This window comes from Neltuma alba, unplaced genomic scaffold, assembly GCF_004799145.2.
Source record: "Neltuma alba isolate B1F8T4 unplaced genomic scaffold, ASM479914v2 tig00005532_pilon, whole genome shotgun sequence".
NCBI lineage: Eukaryota > Viridiplantae > Streptophyta > Magnoliopsida > Fabales > Fabaceae > Neltuma > Neltuma alba.
This window is the reverse complement of record NW_021634147.1, coordinates 6,358-29,678: the sequence shown is the minus strand read 5'-3', so window position 1 is coordinate 29,678 and position 23,321 is coordinate 6,358. Positions and strand designations below refer to the sequence as shown.

The 23,321-nt window shown below is 33.7% G+C and overlaps 2 protein-coding genes and 1 long non-coding RNA gene across 3 annotated transcripts; all 3 read right to left on the bottom strand.

The window, feature by feature from the left end:
• Positions 1-5,584: 5,584 nt before the first annotated feature.
• On the bottom strand, positions 5,585-6,677 carry LOC114747970 (uncharacterized). The gene is made up of 3 exons (XR_003740428.1): positions 6,540-6,677; positions 6,124-6,360; positions 5,585-5,652 (listed from the first exon to the last, which is right to left on the bottom strand). It is a non-coding gene; the product is annotated as an uncharacterized LOC114747970 (long non-coding RNA).
• A 2-nt stretch (positions 6,678-6,679) lies between these two features.
• LOC114747968 (glutamine synthetase cytosolic isozyme 1-1-like) lies at positions 6,680-18,518 on the bottom strand (the record flags this gene model as incomplete). Its single annotated transcript, XM_028936325.1, has 13 exons — positions 18,441-18,518; positions 18,098-18,139; positions 17,828-17,928; positions 17,644-17,692; positions 17,428-17,534; positions 17,278-17,332; positions 14,714-14,815; positions 14,260-14,322; positions 13,876-13,926; positions 7,487-7,524; positions 7,305-7,410; positions 6,807-7,024; positions 6,680-6,710 (listed from the first exon to the last, which is right to left on the bottom strand). Coding segments are annotated over exons 1-13 (1,041 nt in total), but the record flags the coding sequence as incomplete, so codon positions are not given.
• Positions 7,730-10,502, bottom strand: LOC114747969 (glutamine synthetase nodule isozyme-like). The gene is made up of 9 exons (XM_028936326.1): positions 10,414-10,502; positions 9,830-9,869; positions 9,629-9,732; positions 9,464-9,512; positions 9,280-9,386; positions 9,089-9,176; positions 8,144-8,272; positions 7,974-8,048; positions 7,730-7,789 (listed from the first exon to the last, which is right to left on the bottom strand). Exons 1-9 carry the CDS (start codon positions 10,485-10,487, stop codon positions 7,730-7,732), a joined length of 726 nt encoding a protein of 241 aa, XP_028792159.1. The 5' UTR covers positions 10,488-10,502.
• Positions 18,519-23,321: the final 4,803 nt, after the last annotated feature.

Below are 23,321 nucleotides of genomic sequence, written 5' to 3'. Positions count from 1 at the left end.
TCATTATGGGTCCTTTGTATTCTTATGCCCACTCTTTTAGACTTTATGTATTTGTAGCTGTCACTGAGCTTGCCCCTCCTCTGGGATTGCCATTCTCAAAAGCCCCAAAAATTTAAAAAGAATAGTTCTTGCTTTATTTGGCTGCCCCAAGCCCTCCCTTTCCGCCAAAAAGGAAAAGAAGAAGAGGATTATCAAAAGATATCTACATTATTATTATTATTATTATTATTATTATTATTATTATTATAAATTTATGAAGTTGAAAATTGCTCAGGCAAATATATATACATGTCTGTGAATCGCATCAGATATGTGGTGCCAGGAGCATTTAGTGTGAATGACAAATTAGGGGCCACTTTCTTTATTATGTTCAACCTCCTATATTTATACACTTGTCAGAATGTTCTCCACTATTACAGTGTACGAGTACTCTTCAAATTTAAATGTTACCCCAGTTACATTTGTACGTGAAAAAATTGAGTTAATTCACGATTTTGAACGTCAAATAAATGAATGTTGAAATTGTCAGAGGGCAAGTGGGCCAGCATGACAAGACAATTATCTACCACCCAGTATTGGGCCTATTGATTCTGATTCAGCCCAAATCCATTGGGCTATCAGCATCAGCCCACAAAATTGGAGCATCTTGGGGGGCCACTGATAAAATCAACAGGACGTTTGGCATTCTTTTCTTGCATATTGAAATGAAATTGAAACTGCATCATATTCGGTTTGCTCTTAATCTTGAAAAAGAGTTAGGAGTAATTAAGAATGGTAGCTGGAATCTCTTAATGGGGAGTTACAGTATGGAGATTATGGAAGTGGAGGAATGAAACGATGTTCAATGCTGATTTCATAAAACCTGAAGAACAAGCGTTAAGTATTCAGCATACTTGGAAGGGGTTTTTGTTCAGGTTTCCTGATGAAAACTGTCTCAGTAATATATTAATACTCCTAAGGCAGTTTTTGGGAATCCACTACCTATTAATTGGTTAAACTGAATGTGGATGGAGCTGTGTCTTCTGACACAAATAGAGCAGACTGGGGTGGTGTTTTGAGAGACCATCTATGGATATGGATAGCTGTGTCTTCTTGTTAGCTGTGAACTGAGTCTGGGGCTAAATGAGAGGGAAAAAGTCCAAAAAAAAAAAAAAGGTTAGACGGCAAGGGAAAAAACACAGGACAGATCACCGAATACTACCTCTAATCCTTAGAAAAAATTAGGAAAACCAAAATTATTTCAAAATATTTTTATTTATTATTTTTTTAATCTGATTTGCCTAACTTATAAATTGCTATGTAATTTAATGATATAAATAAATATTTGATAAATATCATATAACATATGTTATAATTATGTAATTTTTTAGCTTTCTTAATTTTTTTCAAATTAATCAAGTTCTATATTGAAGACTAGATAAAATACTCAATTAAGGACCTAAGAGGACCCAAGATACTAGACGAAGCATCCAGCCCAATTCTGCATATCAGTGAGCAATTAGGTATTTCGGTATTTGCCATCAGAGGCCTTCTTGTCCAATTAGCTTGGGCAGGGGTGTCTTGGCTTTTTGGAGCTCTTTAGTAAGCCAGCATAATTTAATTTTTGTACAGCGCGGGGAAAATATTTATTTTTCACATGCGTTTCTTATCTTAAAATATTTCATGATTTATCTAACATCATAAAATATTTCATGACACAATTTTACTCTAAAGTATTAATTTTTTTTTTAAAAAGGCAAGTGTGCTCTTAAAATATTTTTTAAAAAATAATTTTAACTTTATTGTTAACTTCTCAAAGAGTACGTTAAGTGTATGTTTGGTTACGCTTTTCATGGATGAAAAGCAGCTTAAATTGGATAAAAGCCTAATTAAAAATTTGGATGCTGTTTGGATGGGTGATTGGGTAATTCGGTTTTTGTATGAAAAGTTACAATAAGCTATAAGCTAAAATTAACACCTTATGACTTATAGTTTTTGAAATATGGAGAGAGAAAAAGTTAAGAAATTTATTACATCTTTTAGTTCTTATTATAAGCATCAAATAACTAATTTGTAGATAACAAAAAATTAGTTAAAATTAGGAAAAATTGCAAATAAAGACCCCCAATATATAAAATGGCGATCAGAGACTCTGAATTTGAGAAATTACTCACAAGGACCCGGTCCTAATTTGCAATTATGAAATCATGGCTAAATTACCAAAACACCCCTCTTTATTTTTTTTTTTCAAAAAAGAACACCACTGCCTCGCCAGAATCCGGCGCCGGAGCTCCGCCACCTCGACTGCCAGCAACCGGAGCTTCGATGCCGGCGGTCGGATTCTGGCCATTGCTGGCGGCCTTCCTTTGTTTTTTTTTTTTGAAACTGTTTTTTTTTTTAAATTGGGGGGAAGTGAGGTTGGGGGGATTTGATTCCCCAACCTAATGCTTTCCAAAATTAGGAATGACCATTGAGCCAACAAATTTTTGTTAACATTATAATACAAAAAAAAAAAGTTAACTCATTTACTCTTGTTCCAGGTGATAACAATAATACATTTGAAAATAACAACTTCTGATTGTAAAATAACAAGTCTGGGATTAAAATTTAACAACACATTTTTTTTATAACAATACACTCTGTTGCAGATGATAACAACAATACATTTGAAAATAACAAGTTCTGATTATAAAATAACAAGTCTAGGATTAAAATTTAACAACACGTTTTTTTTTATAGCAACACACTCTGTTTTAGGTGATAACAACAATACATTTGGAAATAACAGGTTCTGATTATAAAATAACAAGTCTGAAATTAAAATTTAACAACACGTTTTTTTATAACAACACACTCTGTTGCAGGTGATAACAACAATACATTTGAAAATAACAAGTTCTGATTATAAAATAACAAGTCTGGGATTAAAATTTAACAACACGTTTTTTTATAACAACACACTCTGTTTTAGGTGATAACAACAATACATTTAGAAATAACAAGTTCTGATTATAAAATAACAAGTCTGGAATTAAAATTTAACAACACGTTTTTTTAAAAAATTATTTATATTATGATTTTGGAAAATAAATTATTTATAACTTATAAAAATATTTTTAATATATTTATTTTTTCTAAAAAATACTTTTTAATCTATATATCTATACAACTCATTATAAATCAAACTACTTCTTATAAATTATAAAGCATTTATAATTAAGTATTTTTAATCTATAAATCATAGTATAAATTTTTATATTATTTCATTCTTTAAATATTAAAATTTATTATTAAGTATTTAAATATTATAGTATAATTTATTATTTCATTCTTTAAATATTAAAAATAGTTTTTATATTTAAAGAATAAAATAGTATTTTTAATTATAAATTAGAGATAAATTTCATTTATAAGTTTAAGCAATCAAAAAGTATTTTTAATCTACAATAAATTGTACTATTTATAATTTATAAGAAGTAGTTTGATTTATAATGAGTTGTATAGATATATAGATTAAAAATTTTTTAAAAAAAATTAAAAAAGTGTGTTGTCATTTTCCCTAAATTTTATTTATAAATTTGAACAATAAAAAAGTATTTTTAATCTTTAATAAATTACACTTTAAGTTCTGATTATAAATTGGAGATAAAAATTATTTTTTTAGCAAATTAAATAGATTTAAAATACTTTTTATAAGTTATAAATAATTTATTTTTCAAAAGTATAAAATAATTAATTGTTATAAAAAAATGTGTTGTTAAATTTTAATTTCAGATTTCTTATTTTATAATCAGAACTTGTTATTTTCAAATGTATTGTTGTTATCACTTGGAATAAAATGTGTTGTTATATAAAAAAAAGGTGCTGTTAAATTTTAATTCCAGACTTGTTATTTTATAATCAGAACCTGTTATTTCCAAATGTATTGTTGTTATCACCTGAAACAGAGTGTGTTGTTATAAAAAAAACGTGTTGTTAAATTTTAATCCTAGACTTGTTATTTTATAATCAGAACTTGTTATTTTCAAATGTATTGTTGTTATCATCTGCAACAGAGTGTGTTGTTATAAAAAAAACGTGTTGTTAAATTTTAATTCCAGACTTGTTATTTTATAATCAGAACCTGTTATTTCCAAATGTATTGTTGTTATCACCTGAAACAGAGTGTGTTGTTATAAAAAAAACGTGTTGTTAAATTTTAATCCTAGACTTGTTATTTTATAACCAGAACTTGTTATTTTCAAATGTATTGTTGTTATCACTTACAACAGAGTGTGTTGTTATAAAAAAAACGTGCTGTTAAATTTTAATCCCAGACTTGTTATTTCATAATCAGAACTTGTTATTTTCAAATGTATTATTGTTATCACCTGGAAAAAGAGTAAATGAGTTAACTTATATTTTTTTTTGTATTATAATGTTAGCAAAAATTTGTTGGCTTAATGGTCATTCCTAATTTTGGGAAGCATTAGGTTGGGGGATCAAATCCCCCCAACCTTACTTCCCCCCAATTAAAAAAAAAAACAGTTTCAAAAAAAAAAATAAAGGAAGGCCGCCGGCAATGGCTGGAATCCGGCCGCCTGCATCGGAGCTCCGGCGAGGCAGTGGTGTTCTTTTTTGAGAAAAAACAAATTAAAGAGGGGTGTTTTGGTAATTTGGCCATGATTTCATAATTGCAAATTAGGACCGGGTCCTTGTGAGCAATTTCTCAAATTTAGGGTCCCTGATTGCCATTTTATATATTGAGGGGGTCTTTATTTGCAATTTTCCCTTAAAATTAGTTGAAAGTAATAAACAAATTAGAAATATAATTTTGTTTTTAAATATGCTCACAGAAATATGTATACTTTTATTTTTTTATATTTCACTTTATATTTAAAATATTTTTTATGATTTCTCTAAAGTTTTAAAATTTAATTCACTCATTAAATTTGACTTCTTCTTATTAAATTATTTTAATTTCATTTTATTATGTGAAATCATTTTTTTAATCATGTTTCATTATTTATTAAAACTTATACCCATTTTGGTCATTTTATAATTAAACTTATTTTTAGTCAATCATAATCCAAACAACCCTTTATCAATCTCACTTTTGCAAACTAACTTTTCTGAACTCCAATCCAGACACAATTCAGTTTATTTAATTTAGCTTTTACCCAACTTCACTTTTCTATAAACCAAATTGACAATAAACTACTTTTCCAATCATTGATCCAAACGGATCCTAAATAAATGTCAAGCATCCTAAAGTGTTTTTTTCCCTTAATATTTTTGGGATATCGAATCTATCTTAAGGGGAAAAAAAATACTTCACATACTAGATAAATAATAAAATACTTTAGGTGTTGGATCTTTAGGAGAAAATATGGATGAATCATTTAACATTTAACCTTAACACCTGGTGTTTCAAGAGTGACTAGGAATATAGGGCTGTGGCCCTCTTCCGTTTTTTTTGGTGACAAGTGGCACTCTTCTTTGAGATCGCACATTGATTGCAAATCGTATTACCCTCTCCAGTTAAAAAGGGTATATGTCAAACATTCTACGTGTATTAAGATTAAGAAAGAACTACGTTAAATTCATTACATTTATCTAAAATTTTAAGTATTTTCCAACACTACCCTTTTTCCATGCCAGTGATGATTGAATTAATTCACGTTTTCCATGGACCTGGCTTCTCTCCGCTGCCAGGTCCCTCCGCTGACCTCCTCTACCCAAGACACTGCCGTTTTGGGTGCAAAATGAGGGGGGCTGATTGTTTTTTTTTTGTTGGTATTTTGAAATTTTTTTAAGTAGCATCTAATATCTTTTTTTTCATAAGCATCCAATGTTCTAAAATAATTTTTTGTTACACCCAGTATTATAAAATATTCTTTTAGTGACATCCAATATCATAAAATAGTTTTTACCTTAAAAGTGTTTGTGAAGTAGCAACAATATTTAAGATACTGAATGTTACTGAAAAAATATTTTAGAATACTGAGTGTATAAGAAATTATTGTAAAACACCAGGTACTAAAAATTTCAAAATACCAAAAAAAAAAAAAAAAGCAATCAGGCCCCCCTCATTTTGCACCCAAAACGGCAGTGTTTTGGGTAGAGGAGGGCAGCGGAGAGAAGCCAGGTCCGTTTTCCATGCACTCTTAGTTCCCTCTCATCATGAGAATCACATTCCATTCATCAATCATACTAGTTAATCAAACCCAAATCACCGATGTATGCCTCCACGACACAGTAAGTGGCTAGCAATAATTACAGTTTGGACGACAAAGTTAGCCAACAACTAGCACAGACACTAATGAAGCACCTCGCTAGCCAACGAAGATCCCGCTAGCCAAGTCCAACACCGCTATATGGGGTTTCTGGGTTTGATCGCTCCTGTAAGGAGAAAAAAGGGAAAAAGATCCACATTAATGGAGACAACATATATAGAAAGAAGGGGGTGCTCATCAGCAGATGGTTATATCCAATCACACACTCAGAAATATGTGTACTCAGAAATAACAGGTAAAATATGAGCATGAAGATAATTTAGGAATTGCCCATAAGCATCTCACCAGTCATAATAACGAGGCAGAAACTCATACATTGAAGAACTCCGGCAACTGACAAAAGCAAAGAACGAGGCAGAACAGAACTCGTTCGACCATCAAGAAGATGGGGAAATCTTTCGGCCAAGAAAAGAAGAAGAGCAGGTCACAAACTGCTTCAACGCATTGTAAGTTGACCTGACAGACAAACATCTCAAAGAGGACAGGGTCAACAAAATGCTTATAAGGTCACGTGAAGAAGAAAAATCAAATCACAACCAAAGCAAAGTTCACCTTATAGCACGCAGGAATGGATCGGTGTGACATTTCGCAACAAACATCTCACGGTAGGTAGGGTCCCACTGAATGGCAGTTTCAGCAACGTCGGCAGTGATGGTGTAGGGATCCACCTCATAAGATGAAGGCATCTTGATGACATCAACAACAAATCCACGCAGTTTTGCTTTGCCATCATCATCAGTTTTAACTGAAGCATCGTAGTATCGACGAACCTGTCGAATCTCAAGCGATGGAGACCTTAAATAATACTATAAAACATAATATGTTTGACTGACATAAGGATTAGGTCTGCTTCCAGTGTGCAGAAGCAGTGATTCACAGAAGGGGGGGGGGGACGCAATATCCAAAGGAAAAAGACACATAGCCCTAACCTAATTCTCGAATCTACAGATATATCACAATGGGCTGGACAAGACAATGGAATATTAAATGGGCCTCTCAGTCTAAGTCACAGCAACTGAATGGGCTTTCTATATCTTATTTATGGCTTACCTTGAACTCACTACCACGTGGACCTGAAAGAGCGCCCATCACGTTCAGCCTATAAGCAGATTTATTGGCGGCCTCATAACCTCTTGGATTTCTCATGGACTCGGTGCTGCCATATTGCCCAACACTTGTTAAATTCCAAAAGTAATAAAACCGAAGATGAATTATTAAGTAACAGCATTTACCTGAACATCATGTCTGTTCCATCTCCCAGATTATAGCCCTGGTTTTGTCAATTCCAATGTCAATTCCAATGAATATATCCACTAAGAAAAAATCACGGACAGAATAAAGAGAGATACCGGAATCTTATTTGGGTCACAAACCACCATCTTGTGCTTCTCAGCCACCCCCTGCAACATAGAGGAATGTCAAAATAGCAAATGGATTTTTGAGAAATCAAAATATTTTGTAAACAGGAAAGTTTTTTATACCGGAATTGGCTTGGGGTCAAAGGAGACCACCACACCAGCAATCTCACAGATCCTCTGTTACCAACAAATAGAGATGTTAACTGAGATACTTCTAGCAGAAGAACAAACCAACAATTAACCTTTAGACCTAGTCAATAATTAGTCTATCACGCAATCGAATGTTAATAGAAGAAAAAACATTTCCCTATACAAGAACAGTTTCTTTTTTTGTAGTTTTTAAATGGTTGCCGTGCGGTACCTCCAAGATGTAACGAGCACACCACAATTCGTCACCAGCAGAGATACCAACTGCAGGACCAACTTGGAATTCCCACTACACAAACATACTGAAAAGGTAAGAAAATGATAAAAATTTGTTGAACAAGAACGGAGAATAAGACAATGAGAAATGTAAAGATTGCAATATACTTGGCCAGGCATGACTTCTCCATTGATTCCACTGATGCTGATACCAGCATATAGGCAGGCTTTGTAATGTGAATCTACAATGTCACGACCAAAAGCCTTGTCTGCGCCAGCACCACAATAGTATGGTCCCTGGTATAATGAGACAGAAATGTTAACCGATAAAAATTCAACTTTGTCTATGATCATCTCTATGCATTTAATTTAATATCAAATATAATATGATTAAATAAGAGAAAGGGAATAGAAAAAATTGCAAATAAAAACCCCCAATATGTAAAATTATGATTTGGGACCCTAAATTTAGAAAATAGCAAATAATGACCCGATCTCACTTTTGTAAATATGAAATTATGGTGAAATGTCTGAAATATCCCTCAGCCAAATGACATGTTGACTATAGGAAATGTCAAGTTCATTTTAAGGAATGACAATTTCAGTAGACCAAATCACAATTTGATTGAGAGTATGTCAAATGACAAGTTCACTTTAACGAAGATAACTTTAGTAGACCAAATCACAATTAGGATGAGGGGTATTTTAGACATTTCACCTATATTTCATATTTGTAAAAGTGGGACTTGGTCCTTATTTGCTATTTTTCAAATTCAGGATTTCAAATTGTAATTTTACATATTAAGAGTTTTTATTTGTAATTTTCCCAAAAGAATACTACGTTGTGATATGTGAAAGTAGCTTCAAATCACATAGCGCTAGCATGGATTAAATGCTCTATAAGCGTCCTTTGAGGATCTTGCCACTTGTGTCGGTCTCTATTACTTGTATATAACATTTAAGTAATTCCTATTTAGTATTTGAAAGTCAAATGAGCAGGATTAAAAAAAAAAAAAAAGACTGATTAGCTTTCCAAGAGTGTGCATGTTTAAGCTGGACCTTAGAGAGAAAATTAAGTGGGTTTACAAAACTTGAAAGGAAGAGAATCTTCACCTGAGGTCCAGGAAAGCCACCAATAGGCCATCCAAGAGGCCAGTTTACATCTTTCTGCAACAAGGTGTATTCCTGCTCAATGCCGTACCTATTTCCAAATGAAATAAAGGTATAGAGTAAGCATAAAGGCATTAAGTCATGAGCCAAAAGATTGTTCTGATACAAACATTAAATTAAAACACAAATAATACCAAGGTTCTTCTGCAACAACATCAGGATTGCTAAATATTTTTGCGGCAGAGTGTCTCTTGTTCGTGGGAATGGGTTCTCCAGCAGGAGTGTACGCATCACATATAACCTACGTTCAAAGTCAAACATCATCGAAATGAAACCAATGTAATTATTGCAAAAGCTGTTAAAAAAGCCAAAACCTACCAAGATATTTTTACCCCTTCTGAATGGATCTCTGAAAATTGCTTGTGGGCTGTTGGTAGACATAAATAAATATTAGAAATACAATCCATGTGATTTTACTCTAAAGTATTTATTTTTTTTGGGGGGGGGGATCCAAACAGGGTTAATTTATTGAAAAATGCTTACTATAGGATCACTTCACTGTCATCTCCAGGAGCTTGACCGGTGCTAGAACCATCATAATTCCACTTGGGCAGCTTTGAAGGATCACTAACTGGTCCTGGGAGAGTCTTTATATCCCCAAAACATTTTATAATTGTATAAGTAAACCAAAACAATATAAAAGTGATTTCATTCGACGGCTGAGAGATTCAATTACTAAATTACCCTTGCTTTGCTCCTCAGGTCCATGCCAGATCCACCGATCCTAAAATATCACAAAGGGATCAGAAATAATTAAAGAGTGATAGGTGGAAAAGTGTGTCAGCTAAGTAGGGGAGTTAAATGAGAACGAAGCAGAGCACGAAGTCAGGGAATTAAAAGCCAGCAACTAAAAGGAAAGAAATAAAATTTTTGGTTTAAAAGAAAAAAGGAAAGAACTATGTCATTAAGTGAAACAAACAGGAAAAAATATGAGAAACGCCAAAAAAACTGTTAATCGAGAACAGAAAACTGAATAGAAAATCAGACGAGAGATCAGAGTAGGCTCACGCCAAAAAGAAACAGGGCAAACAAATGGTCTTTCCCCATTCTGTTCAGCTCAATTCAATGGAGTTTCAAAGGATCGATACTCATAATCATAAACCTAAATCACTGTTCTTCTTCAAAACGTGTTGCTCATTTTCTAGAAAGTGAAACAGCTGTTCGGAAAGTAAAACAGAGAACAGAGAATGATTGAGCGGCAAAAGACGAGCAAACAGGCGACCACGTGAATTCATGCGTAAAAGGAAGAGCCAGAAGCAGAAACGTACCATATGTACTCAGCGATCACCTTCTCGGTGGATTCGGAGAGGTTGAGGTTGATGAGATCGGAAAGCAGAGGCATCTCAGAAACGAAAATCTTCTTCACAGCTAAATCCGCGCAGACACGAACTCTCTCTCTCCCGCAGCGTTTGTCGGATTTTTATAGTGCGGCCCCGTACCTTGCAAGTACTACCTTTGGTCCCGTGATAGCTTTTTGCTTTGGCCCAGAGGTCCCATGATTATAACTTGTACATTCTATTTTGTGGTTTTTCCCAACCAAAGCAATTTAAACTTCCTTTTCTTTATCTGAAAAGAAATATTAATCATCACATATTCTCTATCATTTAATAAATTATTATATTTTAAAAAAAAATTTACTCATTCTTTCTCACTTTCTCTGTAATAAGGATGAAATTACAAGAAAAAATTACATCTCTCACTCATTTATTATTTTCAACTAATTTTAATTACCATTCTGCTTAGAAATATTTCCATCTACCATGACAAATCCTAGAGCATATGATCACGGCATGATGAGAATTGGCGTCAAAGAGGTGAGAATCACCAAGTAAGAACAAGCCATTTTAGTAGAGGAGTTCGTAGGTTTTATCTCCCTTAGAAACTGTGCGTAGTTTGTGGTCTTCAATGGACGATAAGGGTCATCGGAAAGTGCCGCTGGACAGGCCCTGGGATAAGCTTGTGCTGGAAAATTATAAGAAGAAAAAGAAGGGGGGAAATTCGCACCCCCAATTTCTATTGACGCCCCTCCACCTCAAGTGGGGGAGGATACCAACCCCACGAATACCTCAGAGGTGATGGAGCATGATCACGGAGGGAGGACGGCAGCTGAACCAGAGGCAACGAAGCGTGAAAATATCTGAAAAGACTGATACTCATGGAAAGACTATAAATTTCTTACCGGGGCTCATTCCTGGGCATGGGTTATAACGGGTTTGCAAATGGTGCGGTTGAAATGGATGATGGGGAATAGTGAACAGAACATGGGAAGTGCCACAAGCTGGGGAAGCAGTTCAAAAACTTATGCAGATCTATCTGGTAGTACCCATAGAACAAGATGAATACAATGACTGGAATGCGACACTGATTTTAACAATCCTAGCAAAACGATACAACGTGTACCAACTATTTCTCTGGTTCAGTCGTATCTGGGGATTTCAGGGATTTGAACTTATATAGACATGCCAAATAACTATTTCTCTGTCCGATTCACGAGCAAAACGATTGGCCGGCGCAGTCTAGCAAGGTGCTCTTTGATGTCCTCTTTAAGAGTTGTGATCCAGCTAGTACTGCGTTCTACCCTTATAAGAACCAGCTCCGTCGTATTGTAACCTGGGTGCGTGTGCCTAGGTCACAACTCTTAATAATAAATACTCATTTTAATAAATAAGGCTAAAAAACCTAAACAAACAAAAAAATCTTATGAAAAGATGGAGGGGTTATCTAGTCATATGACAGTTTCTCCACCGAAAAGGTAATCATAATATTGTTCATCACATCATCAACGACACCAAACAGCTGCTAATCTCGAGGCAGAAGATCAACATGTCCGAAGACGCTTCAACTTACTCCAAGTTGATCTGACAGACACACATTAAAAGAGGACATGGTTAACAAAATGCTTCATTAGAAGAGAAAACAATAAGCTCACAATTTCCATTCCTGTTAACACATGTTCTTGATTAACTTCAAATTGTGGCTGATCAAGCCACCTGATATCAAATCTAAACAGCTTTGGAGTTAAGGATTCATTAAAAGACAGATCTCCATACATTGTTCAGTCACTGCTCCGTTCAGGTTTTCCCTAGCTAATCAATCCCTCCCCTTCCCTATTATTCATCCTTTCGTTTCCACTTCAACCATATTACAATCTACCAAGCACATTCTGAATCTCTCCAAATATCTATTACATTTTGCTCTTTCCCCTTCTTTATCAGAATCTCTTGTAAAGCATCTCACTAAAATCACCTAGCACCAATCAGGGAATCTCGCTTCTCAGGGTTCAAATTACTCAAGTCACGCCACCACCATGCATGCATCTTCTTTTTCAAAAGACGTTATTCAGGCCATAAACACTAGTTATTTGTTAAAAGTGTGCGTTAGTTTAGAACTACCTCTAAGTAAAAATCTCCTTAACATGTACAACATATGTGGATAATTTGGAACAAAATTAAGAACTTGGGAAACAAAATGTGTTGGGATACTATATTTGGAAGTAAGCAAACCGCCTCACTGACTCCTAGAAGGGAGTATGACCAACATAAAAATTAACATCTCATATGCACGCAGTTAGCGTTTATGACAGTTGATTAAGTCAGATATATGCAGTATCACACCTAAAGAGAAAGTATTATTGACTGTAATGTCACTTGCATATTATCAACAGAAAGAAATAGGATCAATCAGCTGTAGTAACTGTACGATATGAAGTACCAGTAATTAATTTTATGCCTTTGGATCAAAAGGGGCTTATAATTGTTTACCTTACAGCACGGAGGAAGGGGTCGGTGTGAGATTTGGCAGCAAGAATCTCAGGGATGGTAGGTTTCCACAGACGGACGGTTCTGGCAATCCTGGAAGTTATAAGGTAGGGGTCCATCTAATGAGATGGAGGCATCCTAATATCAATAACAAACCCGCTTGGTCTCGCCCTGCCATCAGCTTCAACTGGAGCATCAAAGTATGGAAGAATCTGTGGAATGTCCATTGATAGCAAATTGACAGGTTTTCAGTTATAAATCCATACACAATTATGAGATCAATTCAAGGAGAAGGAAAAGAAAGTACTCCTCCGGTCCTTATTATAAGACCCAATTTGACTTTTTATTTGGTCATAATTATAAGACCCAATCCATTTTCTCTCTTATATTTATGCATTTTTTTCCAAGATAATCCTTCTAATAATGATAGTTTTAGCCAATATACTTAATTAGCAAGGATATTTTAGGAATAACAACACTTATTTATTATAAATAAGCAACTTAACTTACTTCCTTAATCTCCTCAAATAAGTCAATTGGGTCTTATAATTAGGACCGGAGGAGTATCTTTTTTTTTTTACAGCTTTTTATTTTTTCAACGATAATATTATCGCTTCCGTCGTTCATATTGCTTACCTTAAACTCATTATTGCCCTCGCCTGAAAGAGCGTGCATCATCTCCAGCTTATCTACAGCCCGCTTGGCCTCTTTATAACCCCTTGCATTTCTTATGGACTGGGTGCTGTCATATATTGCCAAACACTTGTCATATTTGAAGTAAGAAAATCCAAGATTAATTCTCTCCTATAATAAGTAACAGCATTTACCTGAACTTCATCCGTATCCCGGCCTCCATATCATAGCCCTAGTTTTGAAGATTTAAAAGAAAAACACAAAAGAGCCCAGGTTTTGTCACTTCCTATGAATACATCCTTGAAAAAGTTCAGAATAAAGAAAGAGCTTTCTTGATACCGGAATCATATTTGGGTCAAAAACCACCAGCTCATACTTCGAAGCCACCATCTGCTATGTAGAAACAAGGGCCTCTGATCTGTTGAAGTATTTGGGGGAAAATGACAAGAAAAAATAGTAATATTTGTAGCCATATTGTTAAGCTACCGACCTCCGCAATGTAACGTAAAATCCACACATCGTCAGCAAGAGATATGCCGTCACCCTGCATGACGGTTTGAAGATTGGATTCGATTAGAAGAAAATAGGAAAAACATTAATTATAGCCTTAAAGGACGTATGATAAATAAGGATCCATGTGTATGTTGCGTGCAGAGAAACAATGGCCTTTGTTGAAGTAATGATGAGAAAAAGAGCTATATAGTGGCAATATCGTTAATGTACCTCCATTATGTAACGTGCAGTCCAAACATTGTTAGCAAGAAAGATTCCAGATGCAGAACCACCCTGCATATGATTCCGAAGGTTGGATTGAATTAGGAGAAAATAGACGAGAGATCAATTATAGTGTTAAATGATCTAGTTGGGGATTGGATTTGGTTTCTCAAATTTACAATTTTTCCTCCAAAATATCTCTATTTATTGTAAGGTGTTCCCATTAAAAGATAGTTCTAATGTGAAGTTGTTTAGGAAAGTTAATGCACATTTGTTATAAATAACTATAATTGATTTCATTAATATCATCAAATTAAGCATCTAACATCAAGAATTAAGGGTAGTATATGATAAACATGATATTTATGTGCTGCATGAAAACCTGAAAAATGAATTGAACAATTCAACACATAAGGACAAAGAGTGGTAAACAAGAGTGATAGGACAGCTGCAATTCACATGCCTGGATGCCAGCACGTGCACCGCTTTCGGAAATTTCTTGTATAACATGAATCACTGCCTCACTCAGAATAGCATGCTTATCAAAATCCCAATAGCGTGGTCCCTGTCGCAGAATGAGAGAAATGATGAACAAGCATCCGTGCGATGTCTCAAAATTAAATGCATGTCGAGTTTTGAGTTCACAATAAAACAAGTCTTGGATAAATTGATTCAAAGAGAAAAGAAGACCAGTAATTTAAATAAATACTCTAATGTATTAATTGTAAATGACATGGCTAGGATGAGTTACTTACATTAGATAAGTGTAAGGTCGATAGTTCGGGGGTACGTATAGCAGTTGTCTTATAATAAACTAGCTGTTGGAGGTTTAAAGCCTATAATAAGGGGATGGAACTCTAACTGGGATGTTATGTCTTGGTGAATAATTCAGAGCACTCTCCAGTATCCAATGGTCTGACAAAGCTGCTGTTACCTTCAAGCCTCAAAAGATTGAAGGAAACCTTAGTATCATAGCATCACGGGTCCTTGCAGTTCCAGATCTTTCCAAGGTTTTTGTAGTGGAAACAAATACTTGTGGGTCAGGAATCGGAGCTGTATATTAAAGCAATAAGCTCAGCCCATATCAATTTTAGAAAATCTTTGGCTCCTAGACACCAAAATCTCTCTATATATATGAAATGGAAATTAGCAGTTGAACATCGGCATCAGTACCTTGAAGGAAGGAAGATTACTGTTAAAACTAGCCAACAAAGCCTCAAATATTAGCTGGACTAGCAGTTTATAATGTCATTTCAAATGTATTGGGTAGCAAAGCGATGTGACTACGAGATACATTATAAGAAGGGAAACGATAAGCGTAGCTAATGCACTTTCGCCTATGCCAAGATTGAAAGTTTTCCAAATGGCTCCCTCAACTTGTTTAGATGAACTCTTATTGGAAATCTAGAAGAGTTGGGAAGAAGATATGGACTTGGAAGGCTTTGATCTCTTACTTGCAGCAACAAGGAGGTGGAGTGGGTAAATACACTTGGACAGTTTTGAAATAAAAATGGGAAGTTCGTGGTAGGGAACTCTCTTATGGTAAGCAAAAAATTTTAGAATAATGACTTCATACTAGTCCTCAAGGGGGACATTCAGGTGTGCAGCCTGCTTACCAGGGAATAAGAATGTTGTTTTCGTGGAAGAAATTATTTGAAATGGTTAAGAATACATTAATAATTGTGGCAGATGTGCTAAGGTGCAAATATGAAAATGTGGCTTATTCAGAACTGTTGCAACCTCTCTCTATTTTTAGAAAGATATGAGAAATGTTACCATGGATTTTATTCAGAGCTTGGCAAAGTCAAATGGGAAGGAGAAAATCTGGGTGGTAATGGATGGATTGAGCAAGTACGCTCACCTTTTGCCACTGTAACACCCATTTACAGCATCTAATTTGGCTCAAATTTCCCATAAACTTTATGGAGCTCTTATACATATCATAAGTTATAGAGACCCATCTTCACAAGTAACTTTTGGAAAGAACTTTTGAAGGTGTTAGGTATACAACAAAGATTGATGTCTAAAGAATTATTTGTGTTATATGTGTTGAGAAAAAGCCAAAAGATTGGAATAAATGGCTGTAAGTCCTTGGCTGAGTGGTGGTATAATACCACTTTTCACACCTCAAAAAAGGCTACCCCTTGTGAATCATTATAAGGACAACAATCACTTGTCCATATACTTTATCTACCTAGAGATGCATTTTTCTCATCTTCTTCCTTTCTCACATCCTCTTTCTCTCCCTCTCCTCCCTCCCTCCTCCATCTTTCCTTTTTCCCTCCACTGTTACACATCATACTCACTATACCCTTTCCCTCTCCCGCTCCCGCTCCCGCTCCCCCCCCCCTCTCTATATAATGGTTTCAAAATTTTTGGCGTGTTTTGGTTTGTGAATGGAATAGAAAAGAGAATGGGATGGAAAAGTAGCTTTGGATGTAGTTTATATAACTGTTCACGCCCTTTGATAAAAATTAGTAGTGAAAATAGTTGTTATATTTCTTATCCAAAAAAAATAGTTGTTGTGTGCCCTTTTGTTTGTTTCAAAACCTTTGTGTTTTTATAAATAAGAGGGCTGTCAACTTTTCTTCTAGCTATACTCTCATTGTTGTGTACTTTTTCTTTTATTACCTCTTCTTTTTCTCCCCTCTCATGCGCACGCCAAGGAAGTGATCATAAGAGTATCTGATGAGCTAAATTATAGTAATATAGTGGATTAATTGAAGATTTTTTAATCTAGTTGGCATAACCTTGAACAAAAATAGACATGTAATTTAATAGACATTTGTGACATATTATTCAAGCTATCTAAATTAGGTTACCAAAATATCGCCTTGGTGAGTGTAAATCTATAAGACTCCACACACAGACATGTAGTCGGCCAGAATAAGAGTCCATAAATATACAAGCTAAGCGATTGTTTTTATTTTTGTTGATTAAGACTTGATGCATTGCATATTTTTGTATCAAATGATTCGATGTAGGGTTTGAATTCCTTTAAATCTTTTGTGGGGGAAGAAAATTTACCTGAGGCCCAGAACAACCTTTTGGCATTAATATGAAATCTTGTTGCATTTGAAACCTACATTTCCATATGAAAGAAAAGTAGAGTTACGACTTTGGAAAAAGGCAAAGCCAAACTTCTCTCCTGAATTACTTAGATACTACAAACAATACCGTGGTTGCTCAGGAGCAACATCAGGATGGTTCATTGTCATTACAGCATCATGTCTTTTGTTTAAGGGAATAGGAGCTCCACCACTAGTGCATGCATCATACAGAGCCTGAAGTTCAAGTCGAACATGATTGAATAGAAACAACCTTAATTAATAATTACCATCATGACAAGATCATTGTGAATGATGGGAAGTTCAAGCTCAATCAGTAGCTCACCAAGATTTGGTCAAGCCTTCCATATGGATCCCCGTATATTTTTCGTGGACTGTCGCATGTGGTTATGTATATATAATTATATAGTTTTCATAATAACAATAACAACACCATAATAACAAAAGCAGCGTTATATATGAATAAAATGTCACGTCATCAAAGACAAAAAGGATAGTTTTTGACCAACCGGATAACTTCACCGTCATGATCTACATTAGGATCCTGATTCCTACGGTTCCAATCATGAAGCCACTGTGCAATGGTTTGGTGCACAGGTCCGAGGGCACCCTTCATGTTCCCCGAAAACATATGGCATTGCGTGAGTAATTAATAAAGCAAACCAAACAAAAAAGGAATTTCATTTTTGTAATTTTAAGGGAGAGCTAGGGAGCAATCAGAAGGGAAGCACAACATTTTTTTTTTTGGGACTGCAAGAAGGGAAGTACAACATTATTACCGTTGATCGTGCTCTCACACAAAACCAGCAATTCCAGAGGGCCTGCCAAAGTAGAAATTGGGGACAAAGATTAGAGATATAAATTAATGATAAACTGGGGGGAACAGAAGTTTCAGATAGAAAGTTCGCTCTCGAACTAAGAAGTCAGTCGGTTTGCTAAATTAAACCATTTTGTCTCACATCAAAACGGGCTCATTGGTTCTAAACCCTACTTGTTAGGTAGGTATCTAATATCTTATACATGTGGGAAGCGATATTAATGGTGGCTTTCTTCACAGAGAGGGTACTTGTTGCGGGCAAGAGTACAAAGCAAAGAATCTCTTTGAAAATGCCAAAAAGATACTCGCCTCACAAAGACAGCTCCATTATTGGCCAAACCCACCTTGGCGACAGTATCGGTGCGGACACAGGTAGAAGCCATTTAAGATTGTTGCGAAAAACGAGGTGTGTGTTTGTTTTCTTACAGGCGACTCGTTTTTTCCGCCATCCTTTTATGGGTTTGAAAGACGGTGGGTGTACAGTGGGGCAATAAAAATTTTGTCAAAATCAAATTCTTTTTTTTTTTTTAAATACCACTTCCCTTTCTATTTCTTTTCCCAGTTATATATTTAGGTTAAAGAGGAGATATAATACTCTTTCCAATTCATGATATAAATCCCTATCAAAAAAATGATTGGGTCCAATTTTATATATATTATTTGAAAAGTAATTAAAAACTCTTTGTTAATTTATTTTTTAATTAATGTTTAAATGTAATTTTTTGTTCTCTTTACAACTTCATTTAATACGAATAAAGTTAAAAATTTTTTAATAAATTAGTTAATGTAACTTATAGCATTAATAAAGGAGTCAACTTGGTCAATTTCCGTAGCATGGGTATTATCGTAAAAAAGTTCTACCTATTACATATTTAAACTTTATAACTGAATTTAGGTACTTTTCATATATAGTATTATGAAAGTAGCCAAGTAGGTATTTGTTCCGTATAAAAGACAGAGTGAGGGAGAGCACTCTGCATGGGGAACAAAATAAGTATAACTGTTAGCATTGATCTGATTTAGTTTAATTTATTTCAAGATTTTAAAAAAAAAATCAGATTTTTTGGACTGAACTTTTCATTTCAACACTGAATTACAATGTCAAAACATTTCTGTTTTAAAAAATATGCTATCCCTCCATCTTTAATATAATTCACTCTTAGCTACATTAACCGTATTTAGAAAAGTTAACAGGTCGTTGCAATTATTTTTTCGCCATCAAAAGTTTATTGCATGATTAATTATTTTAAAATATAAATTCAACAATGTTTAATATCCCTCTTACTAAGCACATTAAATTATACAAAGGTTATCCTATTTGGTCTTCAGACAAGTCATGTTTCCCAACACTTTTTTTTTTTTTTTGGCCAGATATTTCCCAACACTTCACTCCTTATAAAATGGAACAGCCATTTAGACAAGCTAAGGGGCAAATATGAAAGGAAAATAATTAAATGCTCAAGTATCTTATAAATTGATTTATATTTAATACCAAAATAAAAATCTAGAAGGTAACTGATAATAAATAAATATTAAGAGAATAGTAATGGTTGAGCTATTGGGATCATAAAATTAACCTAGCTAACAAGAAATTATAAAGTACACACACCAAATTAATTAAAGCCTTCAAAATAGTCCACTAAAAGTTCTCATTGTGCATAAAAGTCACCCACACCCACACACAAAAGTACGTTTTGGTAAACTGATTCTTTGATAAATTAATCAAATCATAAATAAGCTAAGTTTGTGTGTATGCAGGTGTCACAAGCAGATATGAATGTGTGTGTGTGTGGTGTGTGTTTTTGATCCCTTGGGGAGAAGACTAACCATGAAAGACAAGTTCACTGGTCATGCATCCACAGCTTCATAATCCGCTTTGAACAGCTGAGAATGGTCATAAACTGACCCGGATCGACAGTCTTCTTCATTCCCCAAAATCATTTCCTAATTGCATAAGCAAGCCGATGGAAGTAAAGAGAAGAAGAGCAAATAAATTATAGTGGGAGTGTAATAAGCAATGAAATGTTAATTAAATTATGCACTCACTGGCCCTGATTCTCTGGTGCTTGCTAAATCCACCCACCCTACCATATCGCAAATGAAAAATGATCGAAAAGTACATTAACATTTCGTGAAGATCATCGACTTATATATGTAGTTCTACATTCCTAGCTAGTCCTAGCAATAATGAAATAAGTGGACAAGTAAAGAGATTCGCGTACACCAATATTGAAATGGATTTTGTACAAGAAACGAAGGGAAAATGCTGAGTTTGGTTAAAACAGTACCTTATGCATAAAATGAACAAGAAATTGAATCAAATGTTCTAATGAAAAAAAATCATCACAGATGCATAAAATGAAGTGACATACATACACACACACACACACACACACACACAGAGGTGTGCTGTGACATGATGATCCTCCATCTGCTGCAGAACGTAAGACTGATCTGAAACAAAACGGCATCCTCAAACTCTGACTCGCTATACTTGAGCACCCAGATTCAGTTCACCGGCATGAACATGGCCTTTACTTCCTGAGATCTGAGATGAATACTTAAATGCCTCTTCCTCTCTCATCTACTACATATATGCCAATGACTGCAAAAAAATTAAATAATCTAAAATGATGGATGATTAGAAAATGACAGAAACTAAGATAAAAAAATACGCCTAATTAACATAGCATACCAAAATAAATGCGTTTTATTTGATTTTTATTGATATGTTATATATGACTATAAAATTGCTCAAATCCATTTTATTACTCCTCCAGTCCTTAATATAGGACATAATTCTTAAGCTGGTTTTAATTCTAAATATAAGACCCATTTTTCATATTTATTAATTTTCTTTAAATTATCCCTATGGATACTCTTCTCAACTATAATCAAGTAGAAGAGGATGGGTAATTAGAAGGATGATTATGGTGGTTTAGGAAAAATGTGTTACTTTTCTTATAATTAACTAACTTACCTAACTTCTTAATCTAATCAAATTAATTAAATGGGTCTTATATTAAGGACTAAAGGGTTATTTGTTTCTTACTTGATCAGTACAAGTGGGCGCTGCTATTATGAAAAATTACCATTCTTATGTATAGATATGCTCGTGGAGTCTAGGTGAAGCACATGTTCAAATAAATGCTTGATTTGTATACTATTATTGCTGTGTTTCTGAAAAGTTAGTGTCTTTTTGCTGTGTATGCTAAAAGGCTTTCCATAGTTGCATTAATTTGTATGCATCTTAGGTGAACCTTTTGTCTCCACTTTTAACTTTCGGAGCACAATTGAAATCATTGTTTCAGTAATTTTAGCTTCCACTTATTAAAAAAAATGGATGAATTATATCAATGTTTTAATGTATTACTAAAACATTAATCAGAGAAAAGCAAAATGGTGTGGGTTGGTCAGTGGGTGGGTGTATGAGAGAGAGTGAGCATATACAGCATATGACCCGTGTCCGTATTGTGTTTACCCATATAAATAAATGCAGGCAAGTCTCTGTTCCCGATGATAAATCTAGGAGCATGTGATCAAGGCAACATTTACGCGTTCCAGATATGGGAATTGGCTTCATCAAAGAAATGAAATTCTTCTTTTGACCAAAAAAAAAATGAAATGAAATTCTTCTCCCTCCAGAATATGGAGTATACTTATCTTATTTATGGAGCATCTCTAACATATTTAATGTAAGTGATTAAAAACATTAAATTGCACTAATTTTTTTTTAAAATATAACAACTTTTCAATTTTACTTCTATTTAATATATATATTTTTGAAAATAACTAATCACAGTAATAAATGAAAAATAAAACAATACACTCATACTAAAAATTTAATGATATGACTTATAAATAGAATAAAAAACCTTCTCTCTACTTTGTAAATATGATTTAGGGTCTGTTTAGATTAGCAGTAGAAAAAGTAACTTATCTTTAATATGATTTTTAGAAAAGTTCGATTAGGTAATGTGATTTATGTTTTAAATTAACTTTTATAAAAATTAGTTTGTAAAGTAAAAAAATTATTTGGATTATGATTGAATAAATCAGTTTAATTTGTAGAATGACAAAATAGGTATGACTTTTATTAAATAATAAAAAATAATTAAAATATGAATTTACAAAATATATTAATTTTAAATTATTATAATAGGAAAAAGTTATATTTAATAATTAAATATATTTAAATTAAAAATCATAGTAATGTTAAAATTTTTGAACCAAATAATATTATATAATTAATTGGATGATATATGTACTCTGCATAATTTATGTAAATAAAATAAAAAAAAATAATGCTAAAAATTAAAATATTATAAAAACTATTGAAAATTATTTTTACTTAAGAAAATATTAAAACAAACAACTAAAAACTAATTGGGAAGCACAAAGAATATATAAAAGAAACATAAGAACAATATAAACATAATGGCAAAAATATCTTTTAATTCTAAAAAGCTACTTTTGCATAAGTCATAAGTAAATTTTAAGTGTTTTTGCAATCGTGCTGAAGAAAAAAAAATTTTAACCCATAAGTCAGATTGGTCAAAAATTAGAACAAACGGCTTTCAAATTTACAAACTGACTTATTACACCTGTAAGCTACATTTTTCCTCCTAAAATGCCTTAACAAACAGGCTGTTAGTCTGTCTACCTTATGGCCAAAAAAAGGGGGTTAATAACACATATTTATGCTAGAAAAAAATTAATCTTTGGTTATTCAAATGTTAACTTATCAATGATTTAGTCTGCCAACTATTACTCAAATATGATTAAATCCCTCAACTTTTAACTCATTTAAAACTCAATCTCTAAACTTTTCCCATTTAATAAATTAATCCTTATCATATATAACTCACTCTGACTCTTCACATAATTATCCTATGTCGTAAAATAATATTACTGACATGGCTTCCAAAATGAGCTCTTCTCATTGATCACACAAACAGTCCCTCCTGTCTCCCTTTCTTCTTCGTTCAAACCTCCACCTTCACACACTCATAGCGAATTTTTTCTAATTTAGTGAATCTTTCTTATCAAAACATATTAAGATGTTGAAAGGATGGGTGGCCACGCCATGAAATATTCATGAGCCCCAAAAATTAAGTTTTGAAATTCCTTAAATCTGAAAATAATCGGAGAAAAGGGAGGAAGTAAAAGGTTAAATGGAGAAAATT

Excerpts from the sequence above, each read along its gene's own strand:
- LOC114747969 (XM_028936326.1), bottom strand. The coding sequence starts at position 10,487 with ATGCCTCTGCTTTCCGATCTCATCAACCTCAACCTCTCCGAATCCACC. Across the intron at positions 8,049-8,143 it reads GAGAAGTCATGCCTGGCCAA|TGGGAATTCCAAGTTGGTCC; the intron begins GTATATTGCAAT and ends ATGTTTGTGTAG. Across the intron at positions 7,790-7,973 it reads GTGCTCGTTACATCTTGGAG|AGGATCTGTGAGATTGCTGG; the intron begins GTACCGCACGGC and ends TGTTGGTAACAG.